This window comes from Cornus florida, unplaced genomic scaffold, assembly GCF_030987335.1.
Source record: "Cornus florida cultivar Cherokee Brave unplaced genomic scaffold, ASM3098733v1 CherokeeBrave_3.0.0_Hap2_Chr08, whole genome shotgun sequence".
Taxonomy (NCBI): domain Eukaryota; kingdom Viridiplantae; phylum Streptophyta; class Magnoliopsida; order Cornales; family Cornaceae; genus Cornus; species Cornus florida.
In genome coordinates this window covers 79,022,204-79,044,530 of record NW_026775578.1, presented here as the reverse complement: position 1 = coordinate 79,044,530, position 22,327 = coordinate 79,022,204, and the positions used below count along the sequence as shown (strand labels likewise).

The 22,327-nt window shown below is 38.5% G+C and overlaps 1 protein-coding gene across 2 annotated transcripts in view; it reads left to right on the top strand.

Moving 5' to 3' along the window:
- LOC132268174 (uncharacterized) overlaps nucleotides 1-22,021 on the top strand; it is a 45,305-nt gene extending 23,284 nt beyond the window's left edge. Inside the window, exons 11-12 of one of the 2 annotated variants that reach the window (XM_059768953.1) lie at nucleotides 569-650; nucleotides 21,750-22,021. In XM_059768953.1, the coding sequence (XP_059624936.1) occupies nucleotides 569-650; nucleotides 21,750-21,833 (166 nt within the window). In that variant the 3' untranslated portion in view covers nucleotides 21,834-22,021. Of the gene's footprint in view, nucleotides 1-568; nucleotides 651-21,731 lie in introns of both variants that reach the window. The other variant, XM_059768952.1, reaches the window with a different exon arrangement.
- Nucleotides 22,022-22,327: the final 306 nt, after the last annotated feature.

The window sequence follows — 22,327 nt, the reverse complement described above, 5'->3', positions numbered from 1 at the left end:
ATTACAAGGTACATTGTCAGCATCTAGGCTTTACCCCGACACTATTTGGGGTCAGATGCACAGATCCTATCATCCTAGTTTATTCTAAATTTCTAGTACGTTGCTGCTATCCCATTTTAAATATGTTTGATATACAATTAGAAGGGATGGAGAGGTTGAATCGATATCTGATGTATTTTTTTTCCTGGGTATTATCTGCTGTATTTTACCTATATAACTATGCTGAAAGTTGACTATGTTGAGTTATTGTGAACATTCTGATGATAGACTTCTGTGGAGCTAATGCCACATCTTCATAACTATTCAAACTACTGCTTATATTTGGAGGTTGTGAAGTTTGTATCGTCTAATTAATTCACATTTGCCTATCTAGATGTCTAGATGGTATCCTGAAATCATTTTGTTTCTCACATATAAGATGAGGACATTTACCCATAAATAACTGGATAAGGCTTTATTGTTTTGAGTTATATTAGTGACTATTGTTGAACTGATCATATTATCTTGTATATGTATAGATTGTTGTATCTTTCTTGTTTCTTAGTCTATTTCCCTTTTTTCCTAGCAGTTACTGTTTAGCTGATGACCGTTTGTTAGAAGCTGTCAAGTTTCTGGATCTTGGTGATGGTGCTGGTTGGGAACTACTGCAGGTTCAGTTATAACCTACAAACTATGATCATTACTATCATTCTCACTTCTATGATTCCACAATCTACCATAAGATATTCTTGAGTGAAATTCATATATACATATATATATATATATGTATATATCTGACAGATGATTTACACTTATGCTATGCATACATGATAATCATACACATGATGTGACAAATAGTTGATGATAGTAATAATTTAGGAGGAAGAAGACTCAAGACTTGCAAGAACTATTTTGGTAGCAAACTGTGGGTGTCAGAAAGCAGATCCTACTTTACCATTCCAGCCTATCAAAAGGTCAAAGATTCAGGGGAAGCGCATGCCGATCCCCTCACGGGGAAAATAACAAGCCTACCTCCCCGTGAGGGGATCGGTGTGCGCTTCCCCTGAATATTTGACCTTTTGATAGGCCAGAATGATAAAGTAGGTTTGCTTTCTGACACCCACAGTTTGGAACGGCGATAAATAGAATATAGTTGATTATTCTTTCCTCCTTTATGATCCAAAGAACATGTTCTTTTATTCGTGATTATAATTCACGGGACTGGAATGTGGTGTAAACCTCCTCTCTCCCATTGTTGCACAACCCCCTCCCACTCCAAAGTATAAAATAAAAAAGCAGACCATTTTAGAATATTTAATGTATGCGAGCGCACTAGTGAAACTTGTTGGAGGTTGTTCTAGACAATGATGAACCAAGAGGGGAGGGGGTGAATTGGTTCTTAAACTTTACAAACCTTTTTCACAACAATGAAACACGCTTAGGATATGAAACCCTAATCTGTCACAATTTGTTTGAAGCGGATTCACAACCACAAGGACACCAAGTTTTTACAAGAAAAACCCCACTCAATAGGGATAAGAAACCTTGGTTCTTGGGTACACACCCAATGCAAAATCCACTGGTTGTAATGCAAGTAGATACACACTCAGTTGTCTCTCACTCTGCACACACCCTAGCTCACGACCTAAGTCACACAATTCTTCTCAATAGGTGTCGCTCTCACTCTCCGAGCGTGCTCCCGCTCTCATGCTCCGTGCGTGCTCTCGCTCAAATTCTCACTGCTTATGACTTAATTCTGCTGCTCTCACGCTCCCGCTCTCGAATTCGCTCCCGCTTTATGTGACTTAGCTCACAACATGTGCTCTCAGCACTGCCCCTGTCCTAAGCACCCCTGCTTGGACCAAATAAGGTCTCACAGCTTATCAAATACACAATGGAAGATGTATAACAAATATACTTAAGTTATTACACAAGCTAAGAGTGACAATATAGGTCAAAGTATCCACAACACCAAGTGCTCAACAATCTTCTGCAGAATCAGTGGACTGAAGGGTAAAAGTGGATTTCAGCTTCACTACAGACTTGAACATGGTTCCCACAGCCTTATATCAACAATGCAATGCCCTTGCCAACTTTGTAGTTTTTGTCTTTTAGTGGACCAACAAATTGACAGCTCACATAAATGTATACATATCTGAATCAATACAAACTTAGTGCCTAAGAAATGTGAATTGTCCCACAAATTTCTCTCACTAGGACCACAATGCACGTATCGTGCATTACATAGTTGAAAAGACCAAAATGCCCCTCTAAAGAACACTTGTCAATATATAATAGAATATTGAGTTGTAGCGTATGTATACACTATCAAATTGAAATTTTGAGCTCTATCATACAATGTAGCATCCAAGATAAGTATACAATTGCAATAAAAATACTTGAAATGACAGAAACTACCCCTGGCAGTGACATAAAACCTAAAATATTCAGTACACCAGTAAAATAGTTGTGATTGGTCTGTGATGCAATGTACCTTTCTCACTCAATTTAAATTGAGCTCTCACATGTAATAAATGACCATATTGCCCCTGTACATCACTGAAATGGTCTGAGCACACCAGAATTCATAGTATATCACAGTAATGGACCTGTGATCAATCTTTTGACATTTAAAGTTCAAACCTTAATTAAAACCTGGGACCAACAATCTCCCCCTTTTGCCTTTGAATGTTAAAAACCAAACATAGCTTCTATATCATAAGAACTGTCAATAGTATAAGCAATGTACCAGTAAAGCAATAGTAGAAGACATAACTAAGGATATAAATATCCTTGTTTCTGGTCCATTTCTCCCCTTTTTTGACATTGAAAGTCAAAAGGTGAAGGGACTAACAATGTAAAGCATCAGAAAGGGTTAGAGACAACCTTGAGAAGGTCCTTGAGGGTTGAAAACCTCTATGTCAACAATGGTTTGGTCATGATATCAGCAAGTTATTGTTCTGTAGGAAGGTAAGTGATATCAATGAGCCTTTGTTGAACCTTGTCTCTGAGAAAATGATACTTGATATCAATGTGCTTGCTTCTGTAGTGCAATGCAGGGTTCTTACTGATGGCAATGGCACTTTGATTGTCACAATAAAGCTTTGGAGGTCCTGGAAAGTGAAGACCAAGGTCTGAGAGTGTTGTATTCATCCACAACAATTGAGAACCAACTTGTGAAGCTGCAATGTACTCAGCTTCAGAGGTGGATAATGACAGTGTAGGTTGTTTCTTACTAAGCCAAGACACCAAATTTGTACCAAGGAGATAACATCAACCTGTAGTGCTCTTCCTATCAGGCAAAGAACCACCTCAATCTGTATTAGAATATGCAGTGATAGATAGAGATGGGGAATGAAGATAGTGTAACCATATGATAGAGTCCCTTTGACATATATAAGGGATCCTCTTAGCTGCTTGAAGGTGAGAGTTCCTTGGATTGCTCTGAAATCTTGCCACTAAACCAACAACATACATAATATTAGACCCGGAAGCTGTGAGATAGAGTAAACTACCAATGATGGATCTGTAAAGTGTAGAGGGCATAGCTTCTGTTATACAATCAGCTTGAAGTTTGGTGTTTGGACATAGTGGGGTTGACACCACCTTACTTTCTGCCATATTGAACTTTTTAAGCAGCTCAGTAGCATACTTCTCTTGAGAAAAGTTGAATGTAAAAGGCTCTTATAAGCCACCAATTCTCATTAGCCATACTCCTAATTTATATTACAGACTGAATATTTTATAAGTGGAAAGTAAATCAAAGCACTAATCCTATGCCTCTAATAGGCACATGATGAAAATAATATTATATAAAATCAAATTAAGATCAGATCAAATCCAATCCCTAAAGATACTCCCAATCAAGATCAAATCCCTATATTTTCTCCCAATACTCCCCTTCAAGCTGGAGCGAAGATATCAACTAAGCCCAGCTTGCCAATACTAGAGTGAAGAACCAATTGTCCTACTGACTTTGTGAACATATCGGCAAGTTGATTAGTAGAAGAAATGAAGGAAGTATGGATAACTCCACATCGCACTTTCTCCCCAAGAAAGTGAATATCAACCTCAATATGCTTTGTCCTCTCATGAAGAACTGAGTTAGATGCGAGCATAATAGCAGACCGGTTATCACAAAAGAGAGTTAATGAACTAAATACAGGGAAGTCAATAGGGAACGAAGCCAGAGGATCTCACAAGTGCCCTGAGCCATGGCACGGTACTCTGCCTCTGCAGAAGAATGAGACACAACACTTTGTTTCTTACTTTTCCAAGAAATTAAATTACCCCAGTGAAAAGTACAGAAACTTGAAGTAGAGCAACGACCAGTTGGAGATCCAACATAATCAGCATCGGTGTAGCATGGGATAAGAGGCTGTGGTGTGGATTTATAGAATAGACCAATTCCTGGGCAGGACTTGAGGTACCGAAGAATTTGGTATACTACATCTAAGTGTGAGGTCCGAGGAGTATGTATGAACTGACTCACAACACGAACCGCAAATGTGAGATTAAGTCTAGTGTTTGTTAGTTAAATTAAGTGCTAACCAAGTGCTGATAAGCAGACGAATTTGGAGGAAGGTCTCCATACTCAGCATGAAGCCGATGCGTCGAATCCATAGGAGAGGAAGCAGGATGACACCCAAGCATACCAGTGTCCTGTAGGAGGTCTAATGCATACTTCCGTTGAGAGAGCGAAATGCCATGCCTAGAGCGTACAACCTCAATATTAAGAAAAAATCGAAGAGGACCTAAGTCTTTAACCTCAAAAGCTTGCCTAAGGTCTAATTTTTCCCTGTCAATGAAAGATGCATCATTTCCAGTGACGATTATGTCATCAACATATACTAAGATAATGCCACAACAATTTTCTAGACTAAGATGGAAGAAGCATGTGTGATCTAAATGACATCGAGTGAAACCCATAGAAATAACTACATCACTGAATCGGTGAAACCATGCCCGAGGTGACTCCTTCAGTCCATATAAGGATTTTAGAAGGCGACACACTTTCCCAGAATACTCCCCCTAAAGTCGAAAACCAGGAGGAGGATCTATATAAATTTCTTCTGTTAAATCCCCATGAAGAAAGGCATTCTTCACATCTAACTGGTGAAGAGGCCAAGAGTAGCAAGCCACTAAGGAAATAAGAAGGTGGACAGTAGTCAGCTTAGTGACCGGAGCAAAAGTGGCATTAAAGTCCTTCCTCGGAGTTTGTGTAAAGCCCTTCGCGACCAGCTTAGCTTTATAGCGATCAACAATACCATCTAGTTTATATTTGACTATAAATACCCATTTACAGCCCACATTCCTCTCTCCTTGTAGTAAAGTAACAATCTCCCATGTCTTATTTTTCTACAAGGCATCCATCTCAGCAGCCATGGCTGCTGTCCAATGTTGGTCTTGCAAAGCCTCAGATACCAGTTTGAGGGATGGAAATAGCCGAGGTGGCAGCAAGGTAGGCCTGACAATTGTGTGAAAGTCCCTGATAAGAAACAAACTGGGCAATAGGATGATTAGTCACACAAGTCCTTTTACCTTTGCGGAGAGTAATAGGCAAATCAGAATTAGAAGTAGGCGATGCAGGATCTACAACAGAAGTAGGCAAGGTAGGATCTGAAGTAGAAGTGGGATTAGCAGGGTTAGGATTACCTGTACCCCGTCCCGCCCTGTTAATAACGGATATGGGAACACTTTTTATACCGTTGGGGCGGGCATGGATATAAATTTTGTACCCGTCGCGGGTCATGGGGCGGGTAAGGGTTCAGTATACATATCCTAAGGGCCCCGCCCCGCCCCGCTAAGCATATAACTATATATATATATATATATATATATAAAACTTATTTTAGCGGCTTACCCAGTTATCCATCTCTTACAATCCTAATTTGGGATGTAAACTTGGTACTAAATTTGCTTTTGTTTTGGTTATGGTAGAAGTTGGAGCTTAAAACTTCTTGTGATTTGGTTGTATTAAACTTTTATTTTTATTTATTATGTTATCTGAATTATGTTATGTGCATGTTATTTTTTTATTTTTGTTAGGATACATAATTTCATTTATGTTGTGCCATTCCCAGACTTTCTACATTTAAATAGCAGGAGCTTAAGTTCCAAAAAGTGGGAGAAAAAAATTTGTTAGCGGGGCGGGCATGGGGGCACAGTATTTCCCAACGGGGCGGGGCATGGACTTGACAAAAATTAAAAGGGGCGGGGCGGGATTTCGGGAAACCCGCTCCAAACCCGCCCCGTTGCCATACCTAGACAGTGGCAGGGTAGTATGAGGGGGATCTCGTGGGCGACGAGTGTATACGTGAAACTCGAGCTGAGCCACGAGAGGAGATGTTGAGGATAGAACTGTTGCAGGCCGAGCCAGAGGTGAGAAAGTCACTGATTGAGTAGAAGAAGACGAAACCTGCAAAAAAGATGTGCCAAAGAAGGGAACATCTTCGAAAAAAGTGACATCAAGAGAATGATATATTCGACGAGTACTAGGTTCATAACAGCGGTACCCTTTCGACATAGTCGAATAACCCAAAAAAACGCAACAAATAGCTTTATCAACAAGCTTTTTACGTGTAGGATGTCGGTCCTGAACAAAACATGTACATCCAAAAACACGAGGAGTTATAGGGAAAAGGGTGTTGTTTGGTCGCAAAATATGTAATGGAACCTTACCCCTTAAAGTTCGACTCGGGTTTCGATTAATCAAAAAAGCTGTAGTGAGAACTGCCATATTCTAATAAGATTGAGGAACCTGTATACCACGTAAAAGACACCGAACAACACTCATGAGATGATAGTTTTTACATTCCGCCACTCCAATCTGTTCCGTTGTATAAGGGCAAGTCTGATGAAGAATCCCCAATTGATTAAGATAAGACTGAAAATCATTAGAGATATATTCCCTCCCATTATATGACCGGATGGTTTTAACAATAGTATTAAACTGGGTTTTAATCATTTGTAAGAAAGAAATAAATGTAGACAATACTTTAGAATGTGACTTAAGTAAATAAACCCAAGTACAACGAGAGTAATTGTCAATAAATGTCGCATAATATTTATGACTAGAGTAGGAAGGAACGGGGGAAGGTCCCCTTACATCAGAATGAATAAGATCAAATAAACAAGGACTACGACGCATGCGCGAAATATAAGAGGTGCGTGTGTGTTTAGAAAGCTTACACACAACGCACCGAAATTGATGGGTTCTACAAGTTGTTCGTAATGCAGGAAACAAAGATAACAAATGCTGAAAATTAGCATGTCCTAGACGAGCATGCCATAAATCAAGAGTTTGGTTCGTAAAAGAATGCCTTCCATAATCCGGTAATACGGAAGCATGTGCAAGAATAGGAGATGTCCCAAAGATGTACAACCCGTCCCTCTTATACCCCATGCCAAAAATCCTCTTCGTAGGTACGTCTTGAAAAACACAGTGATCAGGAAAGAAGGTCACTGAGCAGGCCAAGGAACGAGTTAAGCGGCTAACAGATAATAAGTTAAAGGAAAGGTTAGGCGTATAAAGAACAGACTTTAAAGATAAATCTGGAGATAAAAGGACAATACTCTTACTAATGATCGGTGTAAAAGAATCATTAGTATGGCGTACCTGCCTGGAGGATGATTCTATATCCGAAGAATATCGAGACTCACCAATTATGTGATCAGAAGCACCAGAATCTATGGCCCAAGTTGGGGGAACAATACCAGATTGAGAGGGCATGGAATGCAGACGGGGTACCTGAGTGAGCTGTAGTTGATGTAGTTAAAGGGATGATACATAAGTGAGTTGCAGCAGATGTAGCTGAAGGGAGAGATGCCTGTGATAAATGATCTCGGATAATACACCCTATTTGTGTATGCAACTGATGCATATCAATGCATCTAGGCGGAGGAGTGGGTGACTCATGGGCACCAAAGGACTCGACAATAGCAGCATTAGAAGAAGTTGTAGTGCTGCTACATCTGAGGTGTGGGTAGAGCTGGAAGCACCTATCCTTAGTTTGAACAAATTCCATTTCTCAGATTGTGATGATATAAAATCAAATGGTAGATTCTTACTGAATTGCAGATTGAAAATACTGTTATCTGCAAGTCACAAGGGCTAGAGAAGTCTTCCAAGTGAGCAGCTCTGTCTGCAAGAGTGAAACTCGGCCAGGCAATTCGTCAACAACATGTACTGACCTTGCGGAAGTCGATAGAGAATGAAAAGAGGCTGGACGATTCATCAACAACACATAACGACCAAGCCGGTCATTGGCTTAGAGAGAGACCCCTCTACCACATGAAGTGATGGAGGGAAGAAGAAATACCCCCGAAGGGTTTTGGTTTGCTTGGGTGTGGTTTAGTGGCTGGTGACTGAAAAATTTAAAGAGCACAAAAAGAGGAGAGGATGAACCAAGAGGAGATGAAGTAGAGATCAAGCAGTGGGTGTTCTTGGTTTTGATACCAAGTAAAATGTAAAAGGCTCTTATAAGCCACCAATTCTCATTAGCCATACTCCTAATTTATATTACAGACTTTATATTATACAAGTGGAAAGTAAATCAAGTCACTGATCCTATGTCTCTAATAGGCACATGATGAAAATAATATTATATAAAATCAAATTAAGATCAGATCAAATCCTATCCCTAAAGATACTCCCAATCTAGATCAAATCCCTATATTTTCTCCCAATAAGAAACAAAGATACTAGTGGAAGATTGATAAATTTGCAGGCCTAAAAAGTATCTCAAGGGACCAAGCATTGACATTTCAAACCTTATTTTCATGAGGTTTGCAAATTCAGAGGTCAAATATGAATTTTGAACCATAAAACATGATATCATCAACATAGATTTGAAATATCAGGAAGTGGTTTTCAGAGGACCTTACATAGAGAGTGTTGTCCACCTTGCCTCTATGATCCCTGGCGAATAAGAAAGTTGTGAAGCTTCTCATACCATGCTCTAGGGGCTTGTTTGAGACCATACAAAGCCTTACTTAGTTTGTAAACATAAGAAGGTGACTGTGAATCTTCAAAACCCTCAGGTTATTCTATGTAAACTTCTTTAGAGAGATAACTATTGAGAAAAGCTGACTTGACATCCATTTGGTAAACCTTGACATGCTTGTGACAGGTAAAGGATAATAACATTCTAATAGATTAATAGGCGATTTCAAGATTGAAAAGAATCTGTATATTACCGTACAAATAATGGTTTACAATGCTTTAGTTAAATAGCAAATACAAGGAGCTAAAAAAAGGAAACTACAGGCTGTGACTACAGGCTGTAACTACAGGTTGTACACTAATAGAATTTCCTAATCTTAGTCATTGACTCTCTATATTTACACGCTTATCATATCCCCTAAATCTGGTCTTATTAAAACCGAATATCTCTTTTTCAACACTCCCCCTCAAGTTGGCTTGTAGATGTCTTCCATAGCTAGCTTGCTTCTTAAAACTTCAAACTGTCTCTTGTGTAGTCCTTTGGTAAGGATGTTTGCAGCTTGTTCAGTAGTAGAGACATAAGGAATGCAAATCATACCACAGTCAAGCTTTTCCTTGATAAAGTGTTTGTCAACTTCCACATGTTTGGTTCTGTCGTGGAGGACTAGATTATGAGCAATTGAAATGGCAGCTTGTTGTCACAGTAGACTCTCATTGGAGGAGAAACAATAACCTTCAAATCTTCAAGGAGTCTTTTTAACCACATAGCTTCGCAAATCCCATGGGCGAGTGCTCTGAACTCGGCTTCTGCACTACTCCTCGCTACTACATTTTGTTCTTGCTTTGCCACGCGACTAAGTTTCCTCCAACGAAGGTGCAATATTCTGAGGTAGATCTTCTATCAGCTATACTGCCTGCCCAATCGGCATCTATGTACACCTCCACTTGCAAATGACCTTGTTTCTTGAACATAAGTCCTTTACTTGGTGAGCCCTTTAAGTACCTCAGAATCCTGTACACTGCTTCAAAGTGTTCCTGTTCAGGAGAGTGCATGAACTAACTCACCATACTGACTGCAAATGCTATATCTGGGCGTGTGTGAGATAAGTAAATTAATCTTCCCACCAATTTCTGATATTTTTCACGATCAACCATATTCTCGGGTTTGGCAGCTTCTAACTTCAGGTTGACTTCAATTGGAGTGTCATCAGCTTTACACCCGAGTAGTCCTGTCTCATTAAGCAAATCAAGTACATATTTTCGTTGATTCACGAAAATTCCTTCTCTTGACCTTTCAAATTCCATTCCAAGGAAGTATTTAATGCTCCCAGATCTTTGAATTCAAAATCTTTAGCAAGTTTGTTCTTTAATCTGGTCAACTCTTCAATGTCATCACCTGTCAAAATTATATCATCCACATACACAATTAAAACGGCAATTTTCCCTTCCTCACCGTGTTTGTAGAACATGGTATGGTCTGCCAGACTCTAATGATAGCCATGACTCTTCACAGCCTTTCCAAAGCGTTCAAACCATGCTCTTGGAGACTGTTTCAAACCGTACAGGGATTTTTTGAGTTTATAGACTTTGCTCTGACCGTGTTTTCCTTCGAACCCAGGTGGCAAGCTCATAAACACTTCTTCTTTCAAGTCTCCATTTAAAAAGACATTTTTTATGTCCAACTGATGTAATGGCCAGTTAGAATTGACTGCCAACGATAATAAGACTCGGATAGAATTTATTTTTGCTACAGGAGCAAACGTCTCTTGGTAATCAATGCTGTACGTTATCGTAAAACCTTTCGCCACAAGTCTTGCCTTATACCTTTCCACACTATCATCAGCTTTACGCTTAATAGTGAAAACCCATTTACACCCAATAGTTTTCTTTCCTTTGGGCAAGTCAACTATCTCCCACGTTCCACTCCTTTTAAGAGCATTCATCTCCTCTAACACTGCTGATTTTCAATTCGGATCATCTAGTGCTTCCTGAATGTTTCTTGGAACAAACAAGTGAGAAATATTTGAAGTAAAGGCCCTATGTTTATGGGAAAGTTTATCATAAGACAAGTATTTGGCAATGGAATGCTAGGTACAGGTTCGGATTCCTTTTCTAACAGCTATAGGGATATCAAGGTCTACAGGAACTTGGGTAGGTGACTCTGTACGATCAGAAATAGTAGGGACAACTGCAGACAAGTTAGGATTTAGAGTACCTTGAGTGGTTAGGGAGTCATTGCTCAGGACCTTTGATTGGCCTTGCTTAGGTAAAATAGTAGGCTCTTTACTATTTTGATGAGTCTTTTTCCTGTTATAAACCAGAAGCTCAGGATTCGTTTTTTTGGAACCATTGGTAGGATTTCTCCCCCTATTGGACATACAGTAAGGCTCGGCAGATTAGGACTAGGAGGCCCTGGGTTTCCTAATTCTAGAACATCATTTCCCTATTTAAAAAGATCATTGTTCGGAGTAATAGAGTGTGAGACAATAGTTTTAGGTAAGGGAATATTAGTAGAAATCTCCCAAAAATTTTCTTCACTCTCTTTCTCCCCCTGAAGAAAAGTTTTCTAAAAATAAGGATGATTTTCTAGAAAAAAGACATCCATATTGATAAACATTTTTTTTTTTTTGTTTTCGGATTGAAGCATTTGTACCCCTTTTTATTCGGGGCATACCCAACAAATACACATTTTTCAGCCCGAGGATCCAATTTAGACCGAAGTCTACTAGGTAAATGGACAAAGATAGTGCATCCAAATACTTTCAAAGGCAGGTTGGAATAAATCCGAGTTTCAGGAAAAGATTTTTTAAGGCTTTCAAGGGGTATAAAATAGTTAAGAACACGAGTAGGCATCCTGTTAATCAAATATGTTGCTGTTAAAACGGCTTCACTCCACAAATACTTAGGAACATTCATTGAAAACATGATGGCACGAGAAACTTCAACTAAATGTTTATTCTTTCTTTCAGCAATTCCGTTTTGTTGGGGCGTGTCAACACAAGTGGATTGGTGAAAAATTCCTTTTTCTGTTAAAAAACTTCCTAAAACTTCATTAAAGTATTCGATGCCGTTATCAGTATGAAGAATGCCAATTTTTGTTTGAAATTGATTTTCAATCATCATATAAAAATCCTTGAATAATTTTTCAACCTTAGATTTTTCATTCATTAAATACACCCAACACAAACGTGTATGATCATCAATAAAAGTCACAAACCATTTTTTTCCAGAAAGAGTTGTGATCCTAGAATGCCCCAAACATCACTATGGATTAAAGAAAATGGTTTTGATGTTTGGTAAGGTTTGGGAGAATACGTAGTACGATGACTCTTTGATAAAAAACAATTCTCACAATAAAAAGATGAACAATCCAATCCTTTAAACAAAGTAGGAAATAATTTTTTAAGATAAAGGGAAACTAGGATGCCCTAGTCTAAAATGCCATAGCATTATTTGTTCTCTAACAGGGATAGAACGAAAACTACTCAGACCTTGAGCCTTTTTATTACTTGAAATATCATCTTCAAAATAGTAGAGACCATTTATCATCTTAGCACTGCCAATCGTCTTTCCTAAGCTTTGGTCCTGAAATTCACAATAGGATTCAAAAAAGATAACACGACAATTAGAGTCTTTGGACAATTTACTAACTGATAAGAGGTTACAAGCAAGCTTAGGGACATGAAGGACAGACTTAAGATCAATAATTTTTTAAAGTTTTACCAAACCTTTGCCTGCAATAGGAGAATAAGAACCATCGGCTATTCTGATTTTTTCAGAGCCAGAACAGGGTGAATAAGTTTGAAATAAATGAGAAAAACTTGTCATATGGTCAGAAGCCCCCGAATCAATGATCCATGGGGTAACACTGGAATTTGAACGACAAGATAAGGCCTTCGGGTTGTTACTTGTTTGAGCAAGAGAAGCATTAGGAGTACCAGATGAGGAATTGAATTTCAGCAATTTTAGAAGATGATCCATCTGTTCTTTGCTGAAGGGAAGTGCCTCGGCTTCATGAGCTGATGGGGCTCGGTTGAATCTGCCTTCCTGGTTGAATCTGCTTTCCTGCTTACTCTTCCAATTCGCTGGTTTACCATGAATTTTCCAGCAGGTTTCACGGGTATGGCGAGGCTTGTTGCAGTGGTCACATCAAAGACGGGGCTTTTCATCATGTTTCCTGCCAATATTCGCTTCAGATGCGACCAGGGCAGAGGTCTCAATAACACCATTTGAAAACTTTTTTCCAAGCATGACCAGCCTGCGACTTTCCTCTCTTCGAACCTCGGAGAAGACTTCACCGATTAAAGGCAGGGGCTGTCGTCCAATTATTCTGCCTCTCACTTCATCAAACTCGACATTGAATCCAATGAGAAACTTGAAGATGCGGTTGTCTTCCACCTTCTTTTTGTAATGGTTGCAATGTTCAGGTGATTTCCACTCATAATAGCTGAACAAATCAAGGTCCTGCCACAAGCGTTTTAGAGAGTTGAAATATTTTGTAACACTATTATCTCCTTGACGGATTTCTCCGAGTTTCAACGTTAGTTCATAGACTTGAGACTGATTTCCCAGGTCTGAATACATCTGGTTGACATTGTCCTAGAGTTCTTTTGCTGTGTGGTAACACATATAATTATAACTGATGTCCTCCTCCATAGAATTCACCAACCAGGTCATCACCATCGAATTCTCTGCGTCCCAGGTCGAGTAGGATGGATCTTCAGGTTTTGGTTCCTTCTTTTCTCCCGTCAGGTAAGCCGATTTTGCCTCTGCCTCGGATGTACATCCGCACGGACTGGGACCAGCGAAGGAAGTTTTCACCGTTTAGCCGAATTGTGGTAATCTGGATCGAGTGTGTCTGAGAGTTTTGGGCTTGGGACTCAGAGGTCTTGGTCTTGGACTCAGGTACGTCATCAAACATGGTGATTAGGGTTGTTTGGAAGAGAGAAAAAAAAGAGACGGCTAGGGGGTTTTTTTCCAGAAGAATCGGTAAGATGCTCTGATACCAAATAGGCGATTTCAAGATTGAAAAGAATCTGTATATTGCCGTACAAATAATGGTTGACAATGCTTTAGTTAAATAGGAAATACAAGGAGCTAAAAAAAGGAAACTACAGGCTGTAACAGGAAACTACAGGCTGTGACTACAGGCTGTAACTACAGGTTGTACACTAACAGAATTTCCCAATCTTAGTCATTGACTATCTATATTTACACCCCTATCACATCCCCTAAAATCTGGTCTTATTAAAACCGAATGTCTCTTTTTCAGCAGGATTTCATCCTTGCCACTGGAGCAAATGTTTCATCATAGTGAATTCCATCTTGTCGTGCATAGCCTTTGCGTACAAGTCTTGCCTTATTTCTGATGACAGTGCCCTTTTCATTCATCTTATTCCTGTAAATCCACTTGGAGCCAATAGCATTCTTGTTTTCTGGTCTGGGAACAAGAGTCCAAGTATCATTCTTGTGAATTTGATCAAGTTCTTCCTTCATAGCTGCAATCCAATTTATGTCTTGCTTTGCTTCTGAGAAACTCTTTGGCTCAATGGAAGACAACATTGCAAAATGACTGTATTCTTCCTCTTCTTCTTGTTCAAGCTCTGTTAACTTCTTATTAGCTTTGGTCTGAACACCTGCTTTAGGATGGCCAATGATGTTGTCAACTTGGACATGCTTTTGAATTGTGGGATGAGTGATTTCTTTGTGAGATACAGACTCTGAGTGTGATGTACTAGCTTCAGTTGATCCTGGTTGTGAACAAACATCTTCTGAAACAATGGATTGAGGACTTATATCAAACTTTACATGGATGGACTCAACCATTTTGGAGGTTTTGAGATTATAATACTTGTAAGCCTTACTCTTTGTTGAGTACTCACAGAAAAATTCTTTCATCAGACTTTTAATCAAACTTCCCCAAGCTGTCAATGTGATCTAGAATGAAACATCTACTTCCACACACATTGAAGTAGTGGACAGTTGCAGGCCTTGCAAACCACAACTCAAATGGAGTTTTGGTTGAATTAGGTTGGGGGAGTACCTTGTTGATGATATATACAATTGTATTCACAGCTTCAACCCCAAAACCCTTGGCTAAGCCCTTCCCTAGAAGCATTGTTCTCCCCATTTCTTGAACAGTTCTATTCTTCCTCTCTACAACACCATTTTGTTGAGGTGTGGCCACAGCTGATAACTCTTTCTTGATTCCTCTAACATCACATAAACTTTCAAACTCTCTCATTGTGAATTCAGTACCAAAATCTGATCTAAGCTTCTTTACAGTACAACCTTTCTCATTTTCAACAAGATTAAAGAACTTGATGAAGTGTGTAATTGCTTCAAACTTCTCTTTCTGAAAATAAACCCAAGTCATTCTACTGAAATCATCAATTAGGAGCATGAAATACTTACTTCCACCAATGCTTGTGGTTCTGGTACGACCACACTCCACAGAGATCCATGTGAATCAAATCAAGTGCCTTTGAGGTGTTCACTTCCTTGGAAGGAAAAGGAACCCTATTTTGCTTTCCTTGTTGACAGGATTTGCAGGTGTGATCCTCTTTGAACTTCAATTCAGGTAGTCCCTTGACAACTTTGAACTTCAGAATCTTAGAAATGTTCCTGGAATGAACATGTCCAAGCCTTTTGTGCCACAGAAAACCTTCATCAACAGCTGAGAAATTACATGAAACATCCTCAGTGATTGTACACACATTTCCTGAAGACCTAGTGGTGAGAAGAGTAGTTTATTAGAGCTTTGGTCAATCACTTTGCATTTAGCCTTGTCAAAACACACTCTGCTTACCTGAATCACACAATTGGCTTACACTAAGAAGATTGTGTTTAAGCCCTTTAACATACAAAACTTCTATAATCTCAGGAAGTTCTTCATTTTGAGATAGTACCAATCCCAACAATTTTAGGCTTTTGATCGTCTCCAAATACCACATTTCCTCCATCAAATTTCTTCAGAGAAATGAACTTAGTGTTATCACCTAGCATGTGTCTTGAACAACCACTGTCAACATATTTTTCAGTTGAGTTAGAAGCCTTAAAGGCTGTGTAAACCAACATAATCACAGCATTTAACCTTTTTGGAATCCACATCATTTTTGACTTGATGAGAGATCCTGTATCTTTGAACCTCAGAGACTGATGGAAATCAGATTTCTTCACATATGTAGGTGTATATCTAGCATTCTTCAAAGTTGTAGTAATGAAATCACCTCTGTCAATCCTCAAAGTTGAGTAAGTCTTATCAAGAATCTCATACTTTGACCTACTTTACTTAACAATGGGAAAAGAAGTATACACTTCACCGGTTACAGACTTAACAAATATTGAGTAAGTTTGATTCACCTTCCCTGCAATGTTGCTCTTGTAACCAATGCCTGTCCTTCCTTCCAACTTGTTTGGTAGAATTCTTCCAAATTTCAGACATTTTCTGTGACCTTTCTTCAAGGGCAAGGGCTAGTTCTTCTCTGCATTTTCTAGTACTCCACAATTCATCGTTGTTTCGGAGTTTTGAAACACAATACACTGTCAAGGAACATAGAGTGGAGAGCTTGACCTTCACATGCTTGATGAGTAAATCTTTGGACATATGTAGTTCAGTGTTGAATCTTCTGATAATCACATTTGACACAAGTCTTTCACATTCAGCAAGCACCTCTTCAATATCATTATCCTCGCCATTTTCTTCTTCATTTTGAACTTTTGAAACTTCTTGTAAGGCCATGAACAAACATTCATCTTCAGGTACCTCTTCTTTGTCTTCTTCAGGTGTTGAATCCCAATCAGTGATCAAAGCCTTCTTCCCAAATATGTTTCGGTTGTTAAAGGCTTCTGGTTTTCTCTGATTTTGGCTTTTGTTAGAAGAACAGTTAGCAATGAAGTGTCCAGGCTTTCCACAATCATAACAAGTTTGGTTTTGAGCTTGACCTTTCTTCTTTAACCTGAATTTTATGAACTTCTTGGCAAAATAGGCTACTTCATGATCTTCTAGGTCGTCATCATTAGATTTCTTTTGACTTTCTTCAACAACTTCTTTGGCCTTGAGAGCTGCTTCTCTTCTATGTTGTGTAGGAACCCCAATTGTCATTTCATAGGCAGTAAGTGAAGCTTGTAGATCATCAATCTTCATCTGTGACATGTCCTTGTCTTCAAGAATGGTAACCTTTGCATTGAATCTAGGAGTTAAGGACTTGGGAATCTTTTATACACATCTGAGTCCTTCATAACTTCACCAAAAGTTTTTATATTGTTGACAATTTCATTGATCCTGAACAAATACTCTGAGACAGCTTCCCCTTCTTCCATCTTACAGCTTTCATATTGAACTTTCAGAAGTTGAATCTTGTTTTCCTTGATCACATTGTTACCTTCATGAGCAGCCTTGAGAGAGTTCCACATTTCCTTAGCTGTTTTGCAATTTTTGATCTTTGTGACCTCTTGTTGCTTGAGTGCACAAAATAAAGCAGGTTTGGCCCTTTCATCATTTGACAAAGCCACTTTATCAGCTGTTGTAGGTTTTGCAACATTTGTGATAGTAACACCAACTGTAGTAGCTTGTCAAACTTCATAAGATTGTGACATCAAGAATGCCTCCATCCTTGTTTTCCATGAATCCTAGTTTGAACCATCAAACCCTGGAGCCTTGTTTGTAATTTGACCTTTTTCCCTATCTCAAGATCTTTTCTGCAAGATATTAAGCCTTTACAGCAGACCTTGGCTATGATACCAATTGATGAACCAAGAGGGGGAGGGGGTGAATTGGTTCTTAAACTTTACAAACCTTTTTCACAACAATGAAACACACTTAGGATATGAAACCCTAATCTGTCACAGTTTGTTTGAAGCAGATTCACAGCCACAAGGACACCGAATTTAATAAGGAAAACCCCTCTCAATAGGGATAAAAAATCTTGGTTCTTGGGTACACAACCAATGCAAAATCCAATAGTTGTAATGCAAGTAGATACACACTCAGATGTCTCTCACTCTGCACACACCCTAGTTCACAACATGTGCTCTCAGCATTCCCCTTGTCCTAAGCACCCTCGCTTGGACCAAATAAGCTCCCACAGCTCATCAAATACACAATGGAAGATGTATAACAAATATACTTAGGCTATTACACAAGATAAGAGTGACAATATAGCTCAAAGTATCCACAATACCAAGTGCTCAACAATCATCCGCAGAATCAGTGGACTGAAGGGTAAAAGTGGAATTCAGCTTCACTACAGACTTGAACATGGTTACCACAGCCTTATATCAACAAAATATGCTTGCTCAAACAATAATCTCAGGGAAGATAGCAAGATATCACAAACACAGTACACAACAGGCTTGGTTTTTGCAGATTACCCCAAGTCTAAAGGGTTTGGTATACCAGATTTTGATATGACCAATTTTTTGTGCAAATCTCAACTTATAAAGCCTCTAATCAACTATATAATCATGGTTAGATGATATACTACAAGCTCATAGCAAGATATAACTATATAAGCTCAAAACAGAAGGCTTAAACCAGAAAATAATAGCAAACTAGAGGTCTAAGACATCAAAATTAACTACAGCAAGAATATGAGTGAAAACACAGTTTTTGCAGTAGTAAAATGGTGAAATACACTTGCCTCAACCTTCACAGTGTTCTGAGAATTGCTCAAATCAATTTGACCTTGAACCTTGAATCTGGACCAGAACACAGCTCCGTGTAGCATTGTTGATGATCAACACATTTGTCTGCACTCAATATAGAATTCTGAGGTGAAAGGAAGCTCAAATAATGGATCTAAAACCCAGAAAACTTTGTTCATTCTTGACTCTCGAGACACACACCAATGCAGTTCAAAGGAGGCTCACAATGTACTCACACAAGGCTTGAAGGTTGTTGCCGCTATAACAGTGTATATATACTAATACACTGAGCTGTAGTCCTGCCATAATGAGGAAAGAAACGTGGCACATTCCACCAATCATTGGTGAGGGAATATTATGACATTCCCTGAGTGAAAGGACTACAATGTCCCTGCCAACTTTGTAGTTTGTCTTCTAGTGCACCAACAAATTGACAGCTCACATATATGTATAAATATTTGAATCAATACAAACTTAGTGTCTAAGAAATGTGAATTGTCCAACAACTTTCTTTCACTAGGACCACAATGCACGTATCTATCATGTGTATAACACAATTGAAAAGACCAAAATGCCCTTATGAAGGACACTTGGCATTATATAACAGAATATTGAGTTGTAGCCTATGTATATACTATCAAATTGAAATTTTGAGCTCTGTGATACAATGTAGCATCCAAGATAAGTATACAATTGCAATGAATATACTTGAATGCTCTGTTCGGTAGGAAGGAAGAGGGGTGGAAGGAAAATATGAGGAAAAGAACAAAATTCCTTCGTTCGGTAAGAAAGAGACACGGAGAGAGGATAATAGGAGGGACGGCTTATCCCTCTTTCTTTACAAAATTTCATCCGCCCAAATTTGGGCGGAAGACGGGAGAGAAAACAAGTGGAGCTATTATAAAAATACTAAATTACAATATTATCCTTCCTAAATATTAGTTCAAATTAAACCCTACACATCTCATCTCACGCAAAACGCTCTCTCCAGCAATCTCTCTCATATACATAGATCGACAGTATCTACAAATAGGTTTGATTCATGTGTTATATATATATCACATTCTCCTTTATCATGCTTTTGTATCCCACGCTTGCCTTGAAACCTAACCTCTGTAACCTTTGGTTGGTTGAGATCTGGATCTTACATATATATATATATATATATGGATTGTTTGTTATATAATTGCGTTATTAGTAAAAAAGAGGATTCAAAAGAAAAAATACACAGTCTACATAAAGAACCATACAATGCCATAAAGCATTTTTTAAGAACATATTTAGAACGAAAAAAACTCCATGTTCACACCTAGTTCGAAAAACAGTAGTTATATATGTATATATAAATAAAGCAAACAACAAATTAGAGTGAAATTAATGGTACTGTTCAAATGCGCAGTAAAGATGATAGCTATTTACAGGGAAAAAAAATAATGAAGGGTATAATGATAAGAATAATTTTAAATTATCTCTTCCCTTCTCTCGTAACGAATAAAGGAATTTGGTAGGTTCTTCTTTTCTCTTCCATCCAACCGAACAAAACGAGGGAAGTTCATAATCTCTTCTCTAGGGATGTCTCATCCTTTCGTTCCTCTCTCCCTTCCATCCAATTTTCTTCCTTCCTAATGAACGGAGCAGAAATGACTGAACTACCTTGGTAGTGACAGAAACCCTAGAATATTCGATACACGAGTAAAATAGTTGCGATTGGTCTGTGATGTAATGTACCTTCCTCACTCGATTTAAATTGAGCTCTTACATGTAGTAAATGACCATATTACCCCTGTACATCACTGAAATGGCTTGAGCACACCAGAATTCATAGTATATCAGAGTAACGGACATGTGATCAATCTTTTGACATTTAAAGTGCAAAAACCCTAATTAAAAGCTGGACCAACACACACCTAAACCAAATCTCCATTAGAGTTACACTTATTTACTTGTTTGCCTCTTTGGCTTGGAAGGATAGGAAAAACGGACTTCTAAAATGTTTCTCCTTCTCTCTCTCTCATGTTGTGCCGGCTTGGTTTATATTGGTCATGAAAAAAAATTATGCTGGTTTTCAAGCTACCTAGCGCAATCCCTCTCCTTTTTCCGGGCTTGGCACCGTCTGTGTAAAGAAACATAAGCTCAGATTTGCTAGTTAGGTTAGTATTGCATTGAAGCATGGTATGGTGGCTTTAAGGCCTCTTTTTACCACAAATGAACCGATAGTCATTAGGGCCTAATGAAACATAACGAAGCAATTATTTGCTTCACAACAAACAAACAGGTCAATGACTAGAAAATTACAATAAGATGGATCCTGCTATTATCAGCCGTTTGGTTGTGTGCCTCCTGCCACCCTCATGGGTGATGTGTAGGTACAACTACCCATTGAGACATGGACGAGATCATTTGATCACAACAGAAAAATAGGACTGGGAGGTCCACGCTAATCCCCAGAATACCAACGTAATCCCATGATGAGAACCTCAAGCAGTGGCGGAGCCACATAGGGATGAGTGGGGGCTGCCCCCACTCAACTTTTGCTGTATTTTAATTCTACCTCTATAATGTTTTAAAATTGTAAAAACGCCCCCCTCTTCAAAATTATTATAAAATAAAAAAAAAAATAGAAATTGTGTCTTGAATCTCTTGACCCTTCAAGCCTTCCTTTTGTTGATTTTTATCTTTGTCTCACAAACTCTCTTCCGCCGTCACTCTCCCACAACTTAGATCTAGTTCATCTGTTTCATTTTGCAAAAATCCTCTCATTCTTTGTACAAAACAGAAATTTCAATTTTTATTTTTATTTGGATAGGAAATTTCAACATCAATAAACTGTTTTTTTTTTTTTTTTTGATATTTGGATGTACAAATAAGCAAGGATAAAGGGGAGGGATGTTTTTGTACATAATGACGGGACTGGACTGTGGTGTAAACCTCCACTGTAAGATATATAAAACACTGCTGCGTAACACACTAACCCACTCCAAAACATAAAATAATTGAAAATGAAATTGTGATCAACTGACGCCACTTAACTATTTCCAGTTCTCTAATAGAAAACTGTTTCCACAGTTTTTTTTCAGTTTTTTTTTTTTTTTTTTTTTTTTTTTTTTTTTTCAGTTTTCTGTTTTTCAGCTTTTCCAGTATCAAAATTGATGATATTAGATAGTTATTTCCCTTGCTGCAGGCAATGCTGAATCCTGACTTCCGAAAACGGCCAATTGCAGAAGCTGTGTTGAACCATCCATTCATGACCAGTGCTGTTCTTTGAGTACTAGGAGTTGAGTAGTAGATTAATATATTCGTGAATATAGCTTTTTTTAGGTTGGCAAATATCACATTCATAGAACAAAATTATTATTTTTTATGTTCATTCTTTGTAATTTTACCCCCTTCTGGGGTATGTGCTGCAAAGCTGTAATAGTGTTCTCATTGGCCATACAGGGAGAGTTTCATGTATTTCCAGTTTCCGGTTTGCAATTTGTCAAGGCTATTTATGGCTTTGTGCCCATTCCATTATTTTGGGTCCAGATGATAACATTGATGTTATGTTTGGGAGCACCGAATCGGCGTCTTGAATTTGAACTTAGAGCAAATTTTACAAAGTTTAAACTGAATTTTTTTCAATACCAATTCTTAGGTCCTGATTCGGTATTCTTAAACGCAGCATTAGTAAATTTTTCTCTCAATAGCTAAGGGATCATATCTATATGATTACCCGGGTGATGATTTCGATTGGATCAGGATCCTCATAATTTAGGGGTG